The following is a 14,919-nucleotide window of genomic DNA, read 5'->3' as shown; positions in this document are numbered from 1 at the left end:
GGTGGGGCCTCAGCGTGATCTCGATTTCTAGCAGCCGCCAAGCCAAAGTTGGATTTCCACCTAAGGATAAGACATTGAACACTCTTTCTCGCAACGTATTGGCAACGCATAATAGGCTCTTTGTACAGATTCAGAGTGCTCGAAATAATAGCAGTAACGCTAATTCTACAAGCAAAATAACAGACCTGAGTCTTTTGTAAGATGTATGGAGACTTGGGCATCAAACTGGTACGTTTCGTCCCTGATATGGCTTTCTGCAGCGCGTCTCACAGCTTCCGCAGGTCCAACACGCCAAGAGAACTCAGAATCTGGCACATCTGCCTCCATACCAAGCTGAGCTCGTTCGTGCAGTGACCAGAGAAGTCAGAGATCTCAACAAAGATGTTGATGATCTGCTTGAGCCTTTCCAGGGCTCTTTCGACCCAGCAGAGGATCAGGCAGTAGCATACACACTTCTTGTGAACCACATCTCAATGCGCAGAAACAAGCGGTGCTTGCTAGCATATCACAGAACTCGCACCGACAAACTGGAAGAGCTTGTCTGGAATGGCGCGGATGTCATTGACTTGTCTGGCCAACAGGTACGAGACGGTGGTGCATCCGGCAGCAAAGGAGTGGCGAGCGGCGATGGATCCACGAGCAGTCTCAGCCCACAGGAGGAGGACTATGTGCGACAATACGGCGATTTACTGGCAGCTTACAAGGGACAGTGGACCGATATTGATCTCACTGGTAGCCTGGAGCCACCAAGGGACCTGTTCATCGACGTTCGTGTTCTCAAAGATGCGGGTGAGATTCAGACAGAATACGGGTAAGTACAGCTCCATATTTGACTTGAAGATGAAGCTTACCAGGAGATTACAGGGCAATTACCTTGACAAAGAACAGCCAATTCTACGTCCGACAGGGAGACGTAGAGCGGCTAATTGCACAAGGATATCTGCAGAAGCTCAGCTGAGACAGTTGTACACATGTATCATGAGGCCCCCTCTCTACAAAAAGGTGCCAAAGTATGATACAGGAAGAAAGACAATTATGGTAGGAGCGCTGTTTCGATTTAAGTTGAGGTTGAGACATGAAGAGATGTCAACCAACTACTGAGGAAGGTGAAGGCTTCTTTCGGGGCTTGGACATATTGAAGCAGCGCAATTATCACATCATGACATTGACTGGCGTGTTACAAGGATAATGACTTTACGTTTGGCTCGTCTAAAAAGCGGTGGATGAGCCGGAGGGGGTGTTTCGGGGGACATGACTTTTTGGTTACATTACATCACGGCTATAGTAGTTTCAACTTTCATTTTTCACTTTTCACTTTCCACTTTCCACTTTTCGCTTTCCACTTTCCACTTTTCATCCAAGGCAGCACAAACCAGGTTGACTGAAGAACCAATGCGACATTATTGATAGCGGGAGGCCTCTCCATTGCTGAAGCTGGAAAGCGTGAGCAGTATATAGCCAAAATGCCCTTGTCTGGTGAGAGTGATATGTTGTTACCGGCAGAGGATATCGCGCACTCGTGACTCCTGGGAGAGGAATTGCGTTAGATCAGTGAAACGCACATGGTGCAACGTCGATTGTTCTCGATTCCGCCCACTAATGCAGTCTAAAGCTGCAGAAGACGTGCAGAGAGTGGGCATTTATCTCACGGTTCATTGGGTGGTGGACGAGGCTAGGCCTGAAGGATGAGGTGTGCCCATTTACAAGCCGAGCGCACATCGATCGCATTGCAGGTCACTGGTCACGTACATCCATGTGCCGCGAAGCAATTGAAGCTATCGGAGCAAGCAAGTCTGCTAGCACCACCGTCGCAGAGCTGGCTGCATGTGCGAGTAAGCAATTGCAATTAGGAATCGTTAACGTAAAGATATCGCATCGGGCACAATCTCGTTGCGATAAGGTCCAGCTTCATTTGCACGGCCCGGCCTCGGCGCCACCGCCCCGGAAATTTCTTGATTTAGCAAAGTTTCAATCCCTGATAGCCGTTATCTCTTGATGATGCTCAACTCTCTTCTGCATGTCTTTTCTCCTTGCTTGCGCCACCCTTTCTTTCTTCCTCCTCCAGTTCGTTTGCCTGCTCCGCACATAGCCTGGGCCTCTGGTCATCCTCAATCGCCGTCCATCCCGCGACCAAGTCTTTCTGAACCCGATCCCATATGCTCATGTCGGCTCGTGATTGAAGCATTGCCGATCAGCTCGTCGGCAGAGCTCCACCATTGGATGCTCAAACATGTCGTCCTCTGTCTTAGGATTCTCGCCGTGGCGGAAGAGAGCTTCCAGCTCGGTTTCACAGATGGATCAGTCGCACAATGATCGCACAGACGCGGCGAGTCATGCTGGGAGCTCGACGCTGGAAGCTGGGACCTTGCAACACCAGCAGCTCTCTTCCTCTGTTGGATCTCAGCAAGGATATAAAGAACCCATTCGCTCCTTCATCCATGCTTCAATGCGAGATCAATTAGGTAAAGTTTCGTGCCATACTCATCAGACGCCATGTTCCGCTAACTGTAGGAGTAGTTCCGGTGGACAGCGCGCAGAATGCGAGGAGCGTTCGCGAAGATACCGCCGAGCTGGCAAGCTATTTGCTGTCCGATGGCTCAACACAGCGTCGCCCGAGCTTCCTCCAGAGAAACAGACCGTCAATTCAAGATGTATTCGGCCCAGAGTTTGGAGATGCCGATTCCATTGAGGGAGGCATGAGCATACGCCCTTCGTCAGGGACAATACCTGAAGTATCTGAGCCGCCGTCACCGGAAGATAGAGAGGATGGAGAGAACGCAGTGAGAGAAGAAGGGCCTTCTGCGCTTGCCAATCTACTCAAGAAATCATCTCCTCCATCATCGTTGACAGAGCAGACAAGTATCCCGCAAGCTCGGCTCGACAATGTCGATGCTGGACAATCCCAGTCGTCACACGTGGATGAGACACAACACCAGTCACAGACGGGCGAACCCGAAGTATCAGAGGCATCAGAGTATACTCCTCTTCTAGGCAGGCAGGAGTCTGGATCAGGAGCCAGTAGCAGTGTCGATCTCGATATCGAAGGCCAAAAGACTCAAGCTCGACGAAGGTGGCTGCGTGGACTCGCCGAGCAACGTCAGAAAATGGAGCATCATCTCGGCCAAATCGCAAAGGTAGCATCTAGTCCACGTAGTTGGAATCGAAGAGCCATTTGGGAGACTACCGTGGTGGAGCCAGTTTCCTGTCTTCCAGCCGTTGCCGTTGGTTTACTTCTAAACATCTTGGACGCCCTGTCATATGGTAAGCACTTCCCGTACTATCACCGAACGAACTTGGCTGACCGGACTAGGCATGATCTTGTTTCCACTGGGAACTCCTCTATTCTCTCATTTAGGATCTGCTGGTATTTCTATATACTATGTCAGCACAATTGTGGCACAGCTGGTCTTCTCCACAGGCAGCATATTCAGGGGAGCCGTAGGATCTGAACTTGTACGTACAAATTGTCCTAAAACTAATGTATCTACCCGTTTTATCTAACCCTGGTCCAGATTGAGGTCGTTCCTTTCTTCCATAATATGGCAGCCAAGATTTTGGATATTGTTGGCGAAGACAATCCTGACGCGGTCATCGCCACAACGATCGTTGCCTATGCCTTGAGCTCTATGCTAACTGGCCTGGTGTTTTACCTTATGGGCCGATTTAAGTTTGGCTTTATGGTCGGATTTATCCCCAGGCATATCCTGATAGGATGTATTGGTGGTGTTGGTTGGTTCTTGATAGCTACGGGTTTCGAGGTTTCCGCCCGGCTGGAAGGCAGCCTTGAGTATAACCTCGATACACTGCAAAAGCTCATGGATACCAAGACAATTCCTCTTTGGGTGTGTCCTCTTGCTTTGGCCATTATTCTATTCTATGGCCAGATGAAGGGTGCATCCAAGTACTTCCTTCCCCTCTTCATCTTGGCCATCCCACTAGTTTTTTACCTATTCGTCTTCTCTCTCGATACCTTAGACCCGAGCACGCTCCGAGATCACGGATGGATTTTCGTTGGACCGCCTCCGGATGAACCTTGGTGGTACTTTTACACCTTGTATCGTGAGTATTTTCTCCGCCTCATTCTCACCGGATATCAATATTAACGACTTTGACAGAACTTCAACTAGTGAACTGGGGTGCAATCATTCAAGTAATCCCAGCCATGTTTGCTCTGACCTTCTTTGGCATTCTTCATGTCCCCATCAACGTCCCCGCCTTGGCACTCAACTCTGGGGAAGATAATGCCGACTTAGACAAGGAGCTTAAGCTTCATGGATACTCCAACTTCGTTTCAGGGTGCATAGGTAGCATTCAAAACTATCTAGTCTACGCCAATACTGTCTTCTTCCTGCGGTCCGGAGGCAACAAGCGGCTTGCTGGCTACATGCTTGCGATTCTAACGTTTGGAGTTATGGTAATTGGCCCTAGTATCATCGGATGGATCCCCGTCATGATGGTCGGAACGCTTATTTTTGACCTTGGATTTGAGCTGCTTCTTGAGGCGGTATGGCTTCCACGGAAGAAACTTAGGCCCGCAGAGTATGCCACCGTCATCATCATCGTCCTAGTTATGGGCATCTATGACTTTGTGGTTGGCATTGGCGTTGGAATATTGCTGGCGTTTGTATCACTCGTTATCCAGACGTCAAGAGTATCAGCCATTCGAGCATCCTATGATGGTGAAGTCGTGACCTCTACCGTCAGACGCAACCCGTCACAGGACAACTACTTACAACAAGTCGGCCGGCAAATTTACATCATGAAGCTCACAGGATATCTGTTCTTTGGCACTGTCGTCAGCGTAGAAGCCAAGATACGAGCGCTACTGGACGATCATGCGTTTGCCCAGAAACCCATCAAGTTCCTTATTCTCGACATGTGGCACGTTAGTGGGCTCGACTACTCTGCTGGTGAAGCCTTCAACACAATCAGTCGGCTATTGAACAACAAGGGCGTCAGCCTTATTTTGAGTGGTATTGATGCCGATAGCGAACTTGGTCGAAGCATAAGGGCCGTGGGCCTAGGCAGCGGGAATATCGAAGTTATGTTGCTGCCGGACTTGAACTCGGCTCTAGAAAGTTGCGAGAACGAGTTATTGAAAACTCTCTACGCCCGACAAGAAGAGCTGAATTCGACGAAGCATACTACCGCCAACCTAGATGTTCCAACAACTTCGGCGACGCTGGCTTCCTTTGATGCTCCGTTCAACTCTCCACGCCGCAATCACCTTGCTGAAGCGGCCCAGGACGCACTCAACAGTGTCGAGATCCAGCGCCGATCTAGGTGGCAGAGCTTTAATGAACCTCTGCGGCTCATGTTGCAGATTTTCCAGGGGTTGAGCGACAAGAATGAGGATTTCTGGTTCCAAGCAACTCCGTACTTTGAACGAAAGGAATATCCCGCTGGCACAGTTCTGTTTAAACGTGGCCAGCCGGCAGACGGCTTCTACCTCCTTGAGCGTGGCATCATCCGAGCGGAATATAACCTGCCACAAGGCTGGTTTTGCGAGAGCATCGTCGCGGGAACTACTTTGGGGGAGCTGCCCTTTTTCTCTGAAATGAGCCGCACAGCGACAGCGCAAGTCGAGAGAGATTGCACTGTCTGGATGATGGGGCAAGAGTCTTGGAAGAGGCTCCAGCAGAAGGATCCAGAGATTGCAAGGGAGTTTTTGAAGATTTCACTCAAGCTGACGAGTGAGCGGATGAGCGCAATTACGTCGTATATTTTGACTACAGCTGGCTAATTGTTGGAGTGCTGTCGAATTTACATTAATGGAGGGAGAGCATGGGCATAAGTGGTTGGTCAAATTGCATTGCGGAACTGTTGATTTAGCGGAACTGAAATTTATAGCGAAATCTAAGTGAAGATAATGGTTGGCTTCAAATTGCCTATTTGCGACTAATACGCGTAGTGAGGCTGCTCTTGATCTAAGTTTAGTAAGCCGATGGAATGGTTTTCAGGGTTGCGGTTCATAATTTGCCACAGAATCCAAATCTTGCCCATTACTCATACGGCGACGGAGTACTAACTAACTCTCTTCATACCTATTCATGACTTGGTCTCTATATTCTGGGCATTTTGGATGAAACTTTTTCAGATGATTTCTCATTCGTCTGTGAATTCGCCACGTTGCTTTGGATGTGCGCCTGACATGATAGGATGATAATACACTGGGCAACAGGAGTCACCGGAGACTGGAGTTTCAAATTCGTCGCGTCGGTCTGAATAAGTCGAAAGAAAGGAATCCGGCACGTTGAGTCACAGAAAAAGAAAGGGAAAAAATGCCACAGAACCTACGATCCATCCTGGGCAAATCCAACCGGGTGAGGAAGCCCAGCAGGCCAAGCCCTGCCAGACAGAGCTCTACAAGCACCGCAAAGGCTTCTTCATCCCAGTCTCCCCGGAAGGCCAAGAGGCCGGCGGCGAAAAATGACTTGGATGCAGAGTTTCAGGACAAGCTCTCGGACGTGGGAGTCGTCAAGCTGCTCCAGGAGGAGCTGACGCTGAGAGACGTGGTCCAGGCGATGCGATATGTTCGAAACGGCATGTTCACGCCCGTTCCGCCTACGGGGTTCAAGTCTACGCGGTCGGCTGAGATTCTCAACTACAGGCTGACGGTGCCGCCCATCGTCACGCTGGGCCACCTGAATGCGATCCTGACTTCGCCGTCAAAGGTGGAGCGCGAGGTGGTCGAGCTCTCTAGGAGCGGCGTGCTGCGCAAAGTGAGGGTCGAGCGGCGAGGCGGCATGGGCGAGGCCCTGATCGAGGCGTCGGATCTGGAGGCCATGGTGCGCAAGACGGGCATGTCTGAAGGGGCCAAGGAGCAGTTTCTCGAGTTTCTGAAGAATAATCCTACGGCCCAGACGATTCCTAGGGGCGCCGTGACGCATGCACAGACGGACGAGCTGGTGAGAGCGGGATTCTTGACGAGCTCGCTAAAGGCCGCGCCGGGGACGACACTTCATGTCCGTCCCGAGGACCGCACGACCTTGACTTCTATCCATCACGTGTCTCGCTTTGCCTCTGGGAGCGTCTCGGCAGTGGGAGGCCAGAATGCGCTTCATCTTGCGGGCGGTAGCGGCGGCGCGCCGACCTTGACGGGATCATCGCTGGCTTCATCAGAGGCGTCCGACTTCCGCATCGCGGTGCCGGGACACGGGCGGTATCTCAAGCTCGCGGAGGGGGCGGTGGACTGGCTTCGCGAGTTGCTGGACAAGACGAGATGGGGCGAGGCGCCGGAGGCCTGGTTCCGAGAGCGGTTTGAAGGAGGAGGTCTTTACGGGACGCGGTGGAAGGACTTTTGGGGCGTCGAGTGGGAGTGGGTGCTGGGGCAGGCGGTTGGGCTGGGCATCGTTGAGGTTTTTGAGACGGGGAGTGTTGGAAGGGGAGTGAGGGCGTTGGGAGGGTGATTATTTCGACACATGTGGCGTTGAAGGGGGGTCCCTGGGGTGTATAAGTGAGAAATCGTTTATGCCAATAATGATAGCCGAGATGGCGAGTGATGAGCCTGGTAGGGCTGGTGAGGAGGATATTTGCCGAGATATCAATGTCTTGCTTGCATGTAGTTGAATGGAGTTGGGACACGATGTTAGTGGAATCTGCTTAGCCGGATGAATGATTTACATATCACCTTGATGTTATTTTCCGCTATACCTTGTATATGGAAATTTCTCGTGATGGACTACAAGATGGAGGATTGGGAGTATGATACAACAACATGGTTCTCAATAAGAGGTGTCGTTTATGACCTGTGATGAGAGTTCATGTACAGCTATCCCGGATACGAGTAAAAACCCCATCACTACCTACTAAGTACTAACTAACCGGCTAGACACTGACAAGCGTGCTCTTGTCCAAGTTGTAGACTGTGCTTTATGCTAAAGCGATGATCAAACGATGGCTCTCACGTAGCTCCACGATCAGCCTCTGGGTGACATGTGCCATTCCAATCGGCCCCTGTCCCGTGCATGATAGACGGCGGAGCCACGGAAATGTCACAATTCATCACGGTGGTGTGCTTCCGTCTGACATTGACTAGCCAGCAGAACTGATGGATACGAATTGCGACCGTGGCACGTTCTGGAGAAGCACCTGTGATGATTGCCTCAGCGACCGGAGCATAGACCAGGGGTTCTCATCTTGATTTGACTATGCAAAAGCGCAATCGTCCATCATCTGGAGCTGTATTAATACGCACTCTAATCTTGGGGGGAGCATGAATATAATTCCGGAGAACGGTCTGTGCTACCCAAAACGGGAATTACAGTTATTCTAGGGTGTTTCACGTTCCTGTGGTGTAAAGGTGCATTTATAGAAGCACCGCGAGAAGCTGCACGTTATTCGCACGTGTAAATTGAGATTTGGAGCATGGCTCATCAAAAAGGTGTCGCCGAGTCTACTTGTTTGAAGGATGGTAATGCTGGAGCCCCCGGGCTGGAGCTGGTGTGACTGATCACATTCTCGCATTTTGGAGTTCTGGACCTCGTGCCTTGCAGAACGCGTCGCTTTGTTGGCTTGAGAACCCGCGACGAACAGGGGGGCCAAAGAAGAAGAAAAGAAATTTGAGCCAAAGCAAGGCAAAACGCCCGTCATCGGTCTTTAGCGAGGGAGCTGAAGTCGGGATCTTGGCGCCACGATGGCCATTGAGAGTCCCGAATTGGGAATCTGAAGTCGTGTGAATTCTGTTTTTTGCTGATAAAGAAAATTAACTAGATGGAGCCGTGTTCTGCAATCTGGAGTCGGAGTCACATTTTATGGAGGCATTTGCTCTGTTCACGATGCTAAAAGCATGGAGAAGGCTCACATCACCTTTGAAGATCTATACTAAGGTGGTACTAGCACTCATCCATATCAGAAATTATGTCGACACCCTTGAAAAGCGTTTTACTGCATCCAGATGTCGTACAGGCCAAGCAAGCAACGGACGCAAGTGCTAATGCGGTCAATTGCCGGAGGCCTTGCAGATGGTGCCTGCATGACTCGAATCTCTCTCGTCGGAATCACATCACATCACAGACACGAGCTGCAGCATGTTTCACTGGAACATGGACACAATGGCTCTATGGCGATGGAGACGGAAGACTCGATAGTCCCTTGCCTCAGCTTGGATCCCGCGTGGTCGGCCATGCGGAAAAGACGCCATCGGGGTGGCTGAAGAGCAGATCCAACCAATCTTTTTCTTCATGTTGCATCTGCCAACTCGCCAATACTTGTGATACTAATATAGACTCGATTGTTACGAGGGCGCCCTTTGACGCTAAAGAAAATGTCTAGGGGAGCTAAAAAGGGAACTTGGACCTCTTCAGCATAGTCCCGGGATGCTCCCCTGATTCTTGGTGCCATTCTCGGGGAATCGGGCATGGCGAGGACAGGCTCTGAAATTGGCCCTCGCGGCTTAGACGGAGGGAAGACATTGGTTGAGGGATCGGGTTGAGGGAGATGGTGGATGAGGTCCTTCTTCTTTTTCTTCTTGGTTTCCTTCTCCCCTCTTTATGCTATATTAAGGCCAAGGAGGTGAGTGGTGGAATGTTGATGCATAATTATTGCTTCTTTATCTGCATGATGGACATTGATATCGGGCAAATAATTGAAGGGAAGCGAAGACAACGTCGTGTTAGAGAGATGGTGCTGTGAGTAAGGAGTGGCCCGTGTGCATATTAACGGATAGCCTCGTGTGGAGGACCGACGCGACGGGTGACGGCGTTGGACGTTCCCCAGCAGGTACGAGTACCTACATACAGCTTGGACGTGGTGTACTTTGCATCAACCAAGAGAATAGAATTTTGAGGTGCTGGGTTACAATGCGCGTCAGGTAGTGAAGTCGCTAATTGGAGGCTCACTGAGTGCTGCAAATGCAGCTGCAGCGGGGTAGCGCGTGCTGTATTTCCACTCAAAGCTGCGTGTCTCCCTGCAGCACCTCACGCATCAGTTGGATGTACCCGGTGTCCTTCTGCAGCAGTGTTCGCAGGTTCCCGGGCTCGCAGCACCACACAATGACTGCAGTGGCTGGCGACACAGGGGGCCCTTGCACCTGCTGCAGCGCTAGAGCGCCAAAGCCCTAGCGCGAGGTGGCGCCACAGCCAGGGCGGCGCCCAGGGACCAATCGCCGCGCTAGCCCGGACCTGCCCAGCCTAATCCAAGCTGCCGGCTGAAGAGGCAGCTTCCTTTTCGTACCACTTGCGAGTTGCCATTGCTCGACCAACCAGTTTAGTGCAGCTTTTTGTTGTTGCCGGTGCGAGCAGCAAAACCTCCAGGATTGGGCTGGATGCTTAATTACGGCAATCACCTTGTGAGGGCCCTTGAATCACACCCGAGGCCAATTTCCAATCTGCATGTATGTACGAGTACCTATTGAACCAATCTATGCAGTTCTTTGGATGTGATGCGGTCCATACATGTACATGCATATGTACCGCAGCTGTGCTTCGGACTGGACGCAGCCACTTCAGTCAAATCTCACCTACTTGTACATTACCTATCGATAGTTTCTCCCATATGCCCTGGGCAAGGCAAGACATTCTGTCTCTCGCAAAGTCTTCCATTGCAAAACCTCCACACTCTCCTTCTCCCGCTCTGGAATCGCATTCCATTCGTTTCGCCTTTCCGACCTTCTTTTTCTCCATCTCTTTTGTCGTATACTTGTACGAATATGCGACGTCAGTACCGCTAGACCGCTGGCCCTTGTTCATGTACATCGATCTCTCGCTGCGTCCCCCCGAAGGCCTTCCCTGCAATCGCCCTTGTCCGCGCGCCCATTCCCGTGACTTTTGCATCCAGTCTCTTTTGCGCAAATCGCCCTTCAACTAGACGCTGGTGCCCACGATCGCACCTCCATAAGCCATAGCTGCTTACATCTTCTTTCTTTCTTCCGAAGCCAGAACCCATCTGGCAAGTTTTTCATCGTCGAGTTTGTTGTAGCTTCGAGTGTTGCCTTGCGGTTCTCGACTTGTCCGTTGGCCACCCCCGGCGGTACTTTATCGGCAGGTCCATCAGTCATCAAATCTTATTAGTTTTCCCCAAAGGGAAAAAAAGGAAAATCCACCGCTCTTCTGTTGGCCACCGACGACAAGAAACCCTCGCCCCGAGTCACCCTGTTTTTTTTCTTTTTTTCGTTGTTTTTGCTCTCTGTTTTTTTTTTCTTCTTCAGGCGGATCTCGTTCATCGTAGGTCGGGATATCTCTGGCTGGGATTTGAGACCCAGTTGCTCCGCTTCGCCTTTGTTCGCTACACACCACGCAAAGACTTCTCCGGACACTCTTGTGGGAGAGAGCGGTATGACCCCCCCTCCATCGTGGATGCTTCTCAGCCCCCTATCCTCAGCGACATACCCAAATCGCCTTGTGGGCTGCATATCGACAAAGGATAGGCAGGCGACTCGCTGCAGGCTGCAATGCTAACATGATCATATTTACCAGGTACCGCTGTTTCGCCTGTGTTATTGAGTAATTTACTCCCCCCCGTCGGTCGGGCTACTTTGTCTCCATTCTTGCGGCCTGTCTGCACCCGATAGCGCTGCATTACCTCTGCCATTCGACATCTGGCCCAACGCATCTGCCGTTCATGGACGGCTGAAGCCTCTGAGGGCACAAAGCACTACGCACAAGCCATCACGCACAGCCAGCCAGCATAATTCTTATACCCACTGCGCTTTCTTATACCACACCGAAAGGCAGTATGGCGACCGCTCTTCCGCGCCCTCGCCCCTCGATGGGGCCCTCAGACACTTCTCTTCCCACTCTTTCCGTCCCCAAGAGTCGGAAAAGCATAGCCTCCATCCCCAGTCCCAAGACACCAAATGCGCCCCGAAGCGGTTTACGAGCACCCTCCTCAGCATCTACCGTTTCCTCCAACGGTGCAGTTCCTCCGATGCCAAAGGCTGGCCAACTCCGAAAAGCTGTTAGCATCAATTCATTTCCGAAACCTCCCAAGGGCGACAATCGATTCGGCAGCATGCCATCCAGCCCTCTGGCAGGAGGCGACAAAGCTCGCTCTACGCGAAAACCAAAGTCCGCTAGAGACTCCGTAGCCAGTAGCAACACTCCAACGCCCACGCCGAGTCTGTTAAATGGCAGTGCCGAAGGTAAATTCATAAGCAGCGTCCGCATGTCTGATGGTGTCATCAGTGTATCGTCCCCCCCTCATAGTCGAAGTTCCTCTGCTCAGGGCTCCTATTCCACTTCAGCAACGACATACGAAGACTCCGCCGACGCGTCCGGCAGCGCCTCTGAAAAACGAGCCTCGACTGGCGAAATAAAGGGCAATGTTATTGTCAGCGTCCGAGTGCGACCAGATGCAACAAACGACAACCACGCCGACGGAGAATGGATGGTCGACGGTCGAAGGTCTCTGATCGGATACAAAGGAAAAGAAGGGGGCGATTATTACTATGGTATGCGTCCCAAGCCCGCCACTTTCAATATGAGAGATGTGTTGACTAAATTCCTTTAGACAATGTCTTTACGACTCACGATAACAACGCCCGCGTCTACGACCACATGGCCAAGCGCCTAGTCCGCAGAGTAATGGAAGGTTACCATGGTACAGTGTTTGCCTATGGCCAGACGGGAACTGGCAAGACCTTCTCCATGCAAGGAACGGCATCTTCACCTGGTGTCATCCCTTTGGCGATTACAGACATCTTTTCTTACATTCGCGAAACACCTTCTCGCGAGTTTTTGCTGAGAGTGAGCTACCTTGAAATTTATAACGAAAAAATTCACGACCTGTTGAGCATGGCCTCTGCAGGTGGCGCTGCGGCTCCTCAAGAGGAAATCAAGCTGCGAGAAGACAGCAAGCGTGGCGTCTATGCCACTCCGCTGAAGGAGGAAATTGTCCAGAGTCCCACGCAGCTGCTTCGAGTCATAGCTCGAGGCGACCAAGCCCGCCGAACAGCCAGCACACAATTCAACGCCCGAAGTTCTCGAAGTCACGCCGTCGTCCAAATCATCGTTGAAAGCCGAGAGCGAATGCCAGCTAATCCTGGCGCCGGCGCCGGCGACAAGCGATCAGCCATCGTGCCCGGAGGCGTTCGAGTCTCTACTTTAAGCTTGATCGATCTTGCTGGTTCAGAAAAGGCCGCAGAGTCCAAGGAGCGAAGACAAGAGGGTGCGCACATCAACAAGAGTCTTCTCACTCTCGGAACGGTCATTGCAAAGCTCTCCGAATGGAAGGACAAAGGCGGCGATAAAGATGGCAAGCATCTACCTTACCGAGACAGCAAACTGACGCGTCTGCTTCAGGGGGCTCTCTCTGGTAACTCCCTCGTCAGTATTCTTTGCACGGCCGCGCTTGGAGTGACTGGAACCGCGGCAACTTCTGCCAACCACACCATCGAAACTCTGAATACCCTCAAGTTCGCGTCGCGCGCAAAGAACAGTATTGTCAGTCATGCCAAGAGGGCCGAAGAAGCACTAGGCGCCGGAGGAGATGGCGCCGCACGGGTGCTGTTGGAGCGGTATCGGATGGAGATTCAGGAATTGAAAAAGGAGCTGGAGACTCAGGCCACCAAGAAGAATGATGAAGAGATCAAGGAGCTTGTTGAGCACGACCGTGCTCAGACAGCGCAGATGGCTGAACGGCACGAGGAGCAAATATTGGAAATGCAACTTGCAAGGACGGCGCTGAAAGAACGAATTGATCATCTTAACCGATTGATTCTCAGCTCCAAGTCAGCTGGTGTCAACTCGAATGGCACCATGAGCGCGCTCGCACGATATTCACAGATTTCGTTGGTGCCTGGATCAGCTCGATCGTCAGTTGCCATCTCAATACGGTCGCCCTTGGAGCGGACGGCGTCAGTAGCGTCAAATTCTACCATTGGACGGAGGTCCAGCTATGGGGCCAAACGAATGTCGTCGGGTGAAGCAGCTGCTGAAATCATTGACGCAGAGGAGGATAGCGTCGGGGAGAACGGAGATGGGATGGCCTCCCTGACTGCGCAGAACCGAGCACTACAGGCCGACCTCGCGGACAAGAATCGATACATCTCGACGCTTGAAAAACGACTGCTCCAAGCACGCCGAGCCAGCTCTTCTAGGACATCGTCTGGCTTCTCGGTACCCACCAAGGGCATCATGGTGGGCGAGGATCACAGTGTAGCTGCCTTGCTGAAGGAGAAGGATGCCGAGATTGCCGATCTACGAGCCAGGCTGGACGACAAGGATCGCATGCTGGCTGCCTTGAGAAGCGCAGCTCGCTCACGGGACAATGCCGATGCGATGACAGAGCCTCGGTCACCCCAATCACAGGATGGAATGCGGAGTGCTCACCCATGGAGTCCCACGATAAAGGAATCCAAGAGAAGGACGAAGAGTATTGATGAGATGAACAATATGCTGGAGGAAATGATTCAAGACAGAGTCGACAACGGCCAGATCATTAGAGGTGCTCGGGGGAGTGTACGACTGGCACCTAGCCACCGGTTGGGATCATTAGGCGAGCCACCCAGCGAGCTCCCACCGTTGCGGCGCGTACCGACACCCATTGGAGAGCGCAGCGCCCCTGTTGAAGCTGCATCGTGAAGCCCCGAGAGCACACGGGTGAAAGGAGGAGGAGGGGAAAGAGCATGGCCATGGGCCGGAGTCTTTAAGTTGCAATCCCAGACTGCAATGTGATGAGAGCTATTTGCGGCAATTTTTGGTGGGACAAGGAGTTCAGGCATGGGAGCCAAATTTGTTTTCTTCCCCTATTGTGTTTGTTTGTTTTTTTATGTTATACCCGAGCTTTTGAGTTTGTTTCTTGTTTGCTCTGCAAGAAGGGGGCAGCACGAGTGGGGTCTTTGTTTTGATTCATGATGCAGCATTCCGAGTCGCTTAGAGGTTTTGATGTGTGGATTGGACGAGATGGTTCGTTGCTGGTGTAAGAATACCCCCTTGTGCGCGATTTGCGTCTTGATGATGTTTCGTGGCGGCAGAAGAAGCT

General features: G+C 51.8%; 4 protein-coding genes across 4 annotated transcripts; all 4 read left to right on the top strand.

Annotated features, from left to right (window-relative positions):
- Positions 1-79: 79 nt before the first annotated feature.
- M431DRAFT_145283 (hypothetical protein) lies at positions 80-1,437 on the top strand. The gene is made up of 3 exons (XM_024912695.1): positions 80-228; positions 282-811; positions 865-1,437. Exons 1-3 carry the CDS (start codon positions 202-204, stop codon positions 956-958), a joined length of 651 nt encoding a protein of 216 aa, XP_024773848.1. The 5' UTR covers positions 80-201; the 3' UTR covers positions 959-1,437.
- A 453-nt stretch (positions 1,438-1,890) lies between these two features.
- On the top strand, positions 1,891-5,897 carry M431DRAFT_145281 (hypothetical protein). Its single transcript, XM_024912694.1, has 5 exons — positions 1,891-2,462; positions 2,518-3,261; positions 3,311-3,453; positions 3,513-4,059; positions 4,116-5,897. The coding sequence occupies exons 1-5, from the start codon at positions 2,231-2,233 to the stop codon at positions 5,741-5,743; spliced, it is 3,294 nt and encodes a 1,097-aa protein (XP_024773847.1). The 5' UTR covers positions 1,891-2,230; the 3' UTR covers positions 5,744-5,897.
- A 93-nt stretch (positions 5,898-5,990) lies between these two features.
- Positions 5,991-7,710, top strand: M431DRAFT_509179 (hypothetical protein). Its single transcript, XM_024919242.1, has one exon. It carries the CDS (start codon positions 6,282-6,284, stop codon positions 7,407-7,409), a length of 1,128 nt encoding a protein of 375 aa, XP_024773846.1. The 5' UTR covers positions 5,991-6,281; the 3' UTR covers positions 7,410-7,710.
- Positions 7,711-11,706: 3,996 nt separating this feature from the next.
- M431DRAFT_87149 (hypothetical protein) lies at positions 11,707-14,519 on the top strand (the record flags this gene model as incomplete). Its single annotated transcript, XM_024923767.1, has 2 exons — positions 11,707-12,388; positions 12,448-14,519. 2 exons carry the CDS (start codon positions 11,707-11,709, stop codon positions 14,517-14,519), a joined length of 2,754 nt encoding a protein of 917 aa, XP_024773845.1.
- Positions 14,520-14,919: the final 400 nt, after the last annotated feature.

This window comes from Trichoderma harzianum (assembly GCF_003025095.1).
Source record: "Trichoderma harzianum CBS 226.95 unplaced genomic scaffold M431scaffold_7, whole genome shotgun sequence".
NCBI lineage: Eukaryota > Fungi > Ascomycota > Sordariomycetes > Hypocreales > Hypocreaceae > Trichoderma > Trichoderma harzianum.
Note: the sequence above shows the minus strand (reverse complement) of the source record. Positions and strands in the feature narration are given on the sequence as shown.

Excerpts from the sequence above, each read along its gene's own strand:
- M431DRAFT_145283 (XM_024912695.1), top strand. The coding sequence starts at position 202 with ATGTATGGAGACTTGGGCATCAAACTG. Across the intron at positions 229-281 it reads GAGACTTGGGCATCAAACTG|GTCCAACACGCCAAGAGAAC; the intron begins GTACGTTTCGTC and ends CAGCTTCCGCAG. Across the intron at positions 812-864 it reads GAGATTCAGACAGAATACGG|GGCAATTACCTTGACAAAGA; the intron begins GTAAGTACAGCT and ends AGGAGATTACAG.
- M431DRAFT_145281 (XM_024912694.1), top strand. The coding sequence starts at position 2,231 with ATGTCGTCCTCTGTCTTAGGATTCTCGCCGTGGCGGAAGAGAGCTTCC. Across the intron at positions 2,463-2,517 it reads TTCAATGCGAGATCAATTAG|TTCCGGTGGACAGCGCGCAG; the intron begins GTAAAGTTTCGT and ends CTGTAGGAGTAG. Across the intron at positions 4,060-4,115 it reads GTACTTTTACACCTTGTATC|AACTTCAACTAGTGAACTGG; the intron begins GTGAGTATTTTC and ends CGACTTTGACAG.
- M431DRAFT_509179 (XM_024919242.1), top strand. The coding sequence starts at position 6,282 with ATGCCACAGAACCTACGATCCATCCTGGGCAAATCCAACCGGGTGAGG.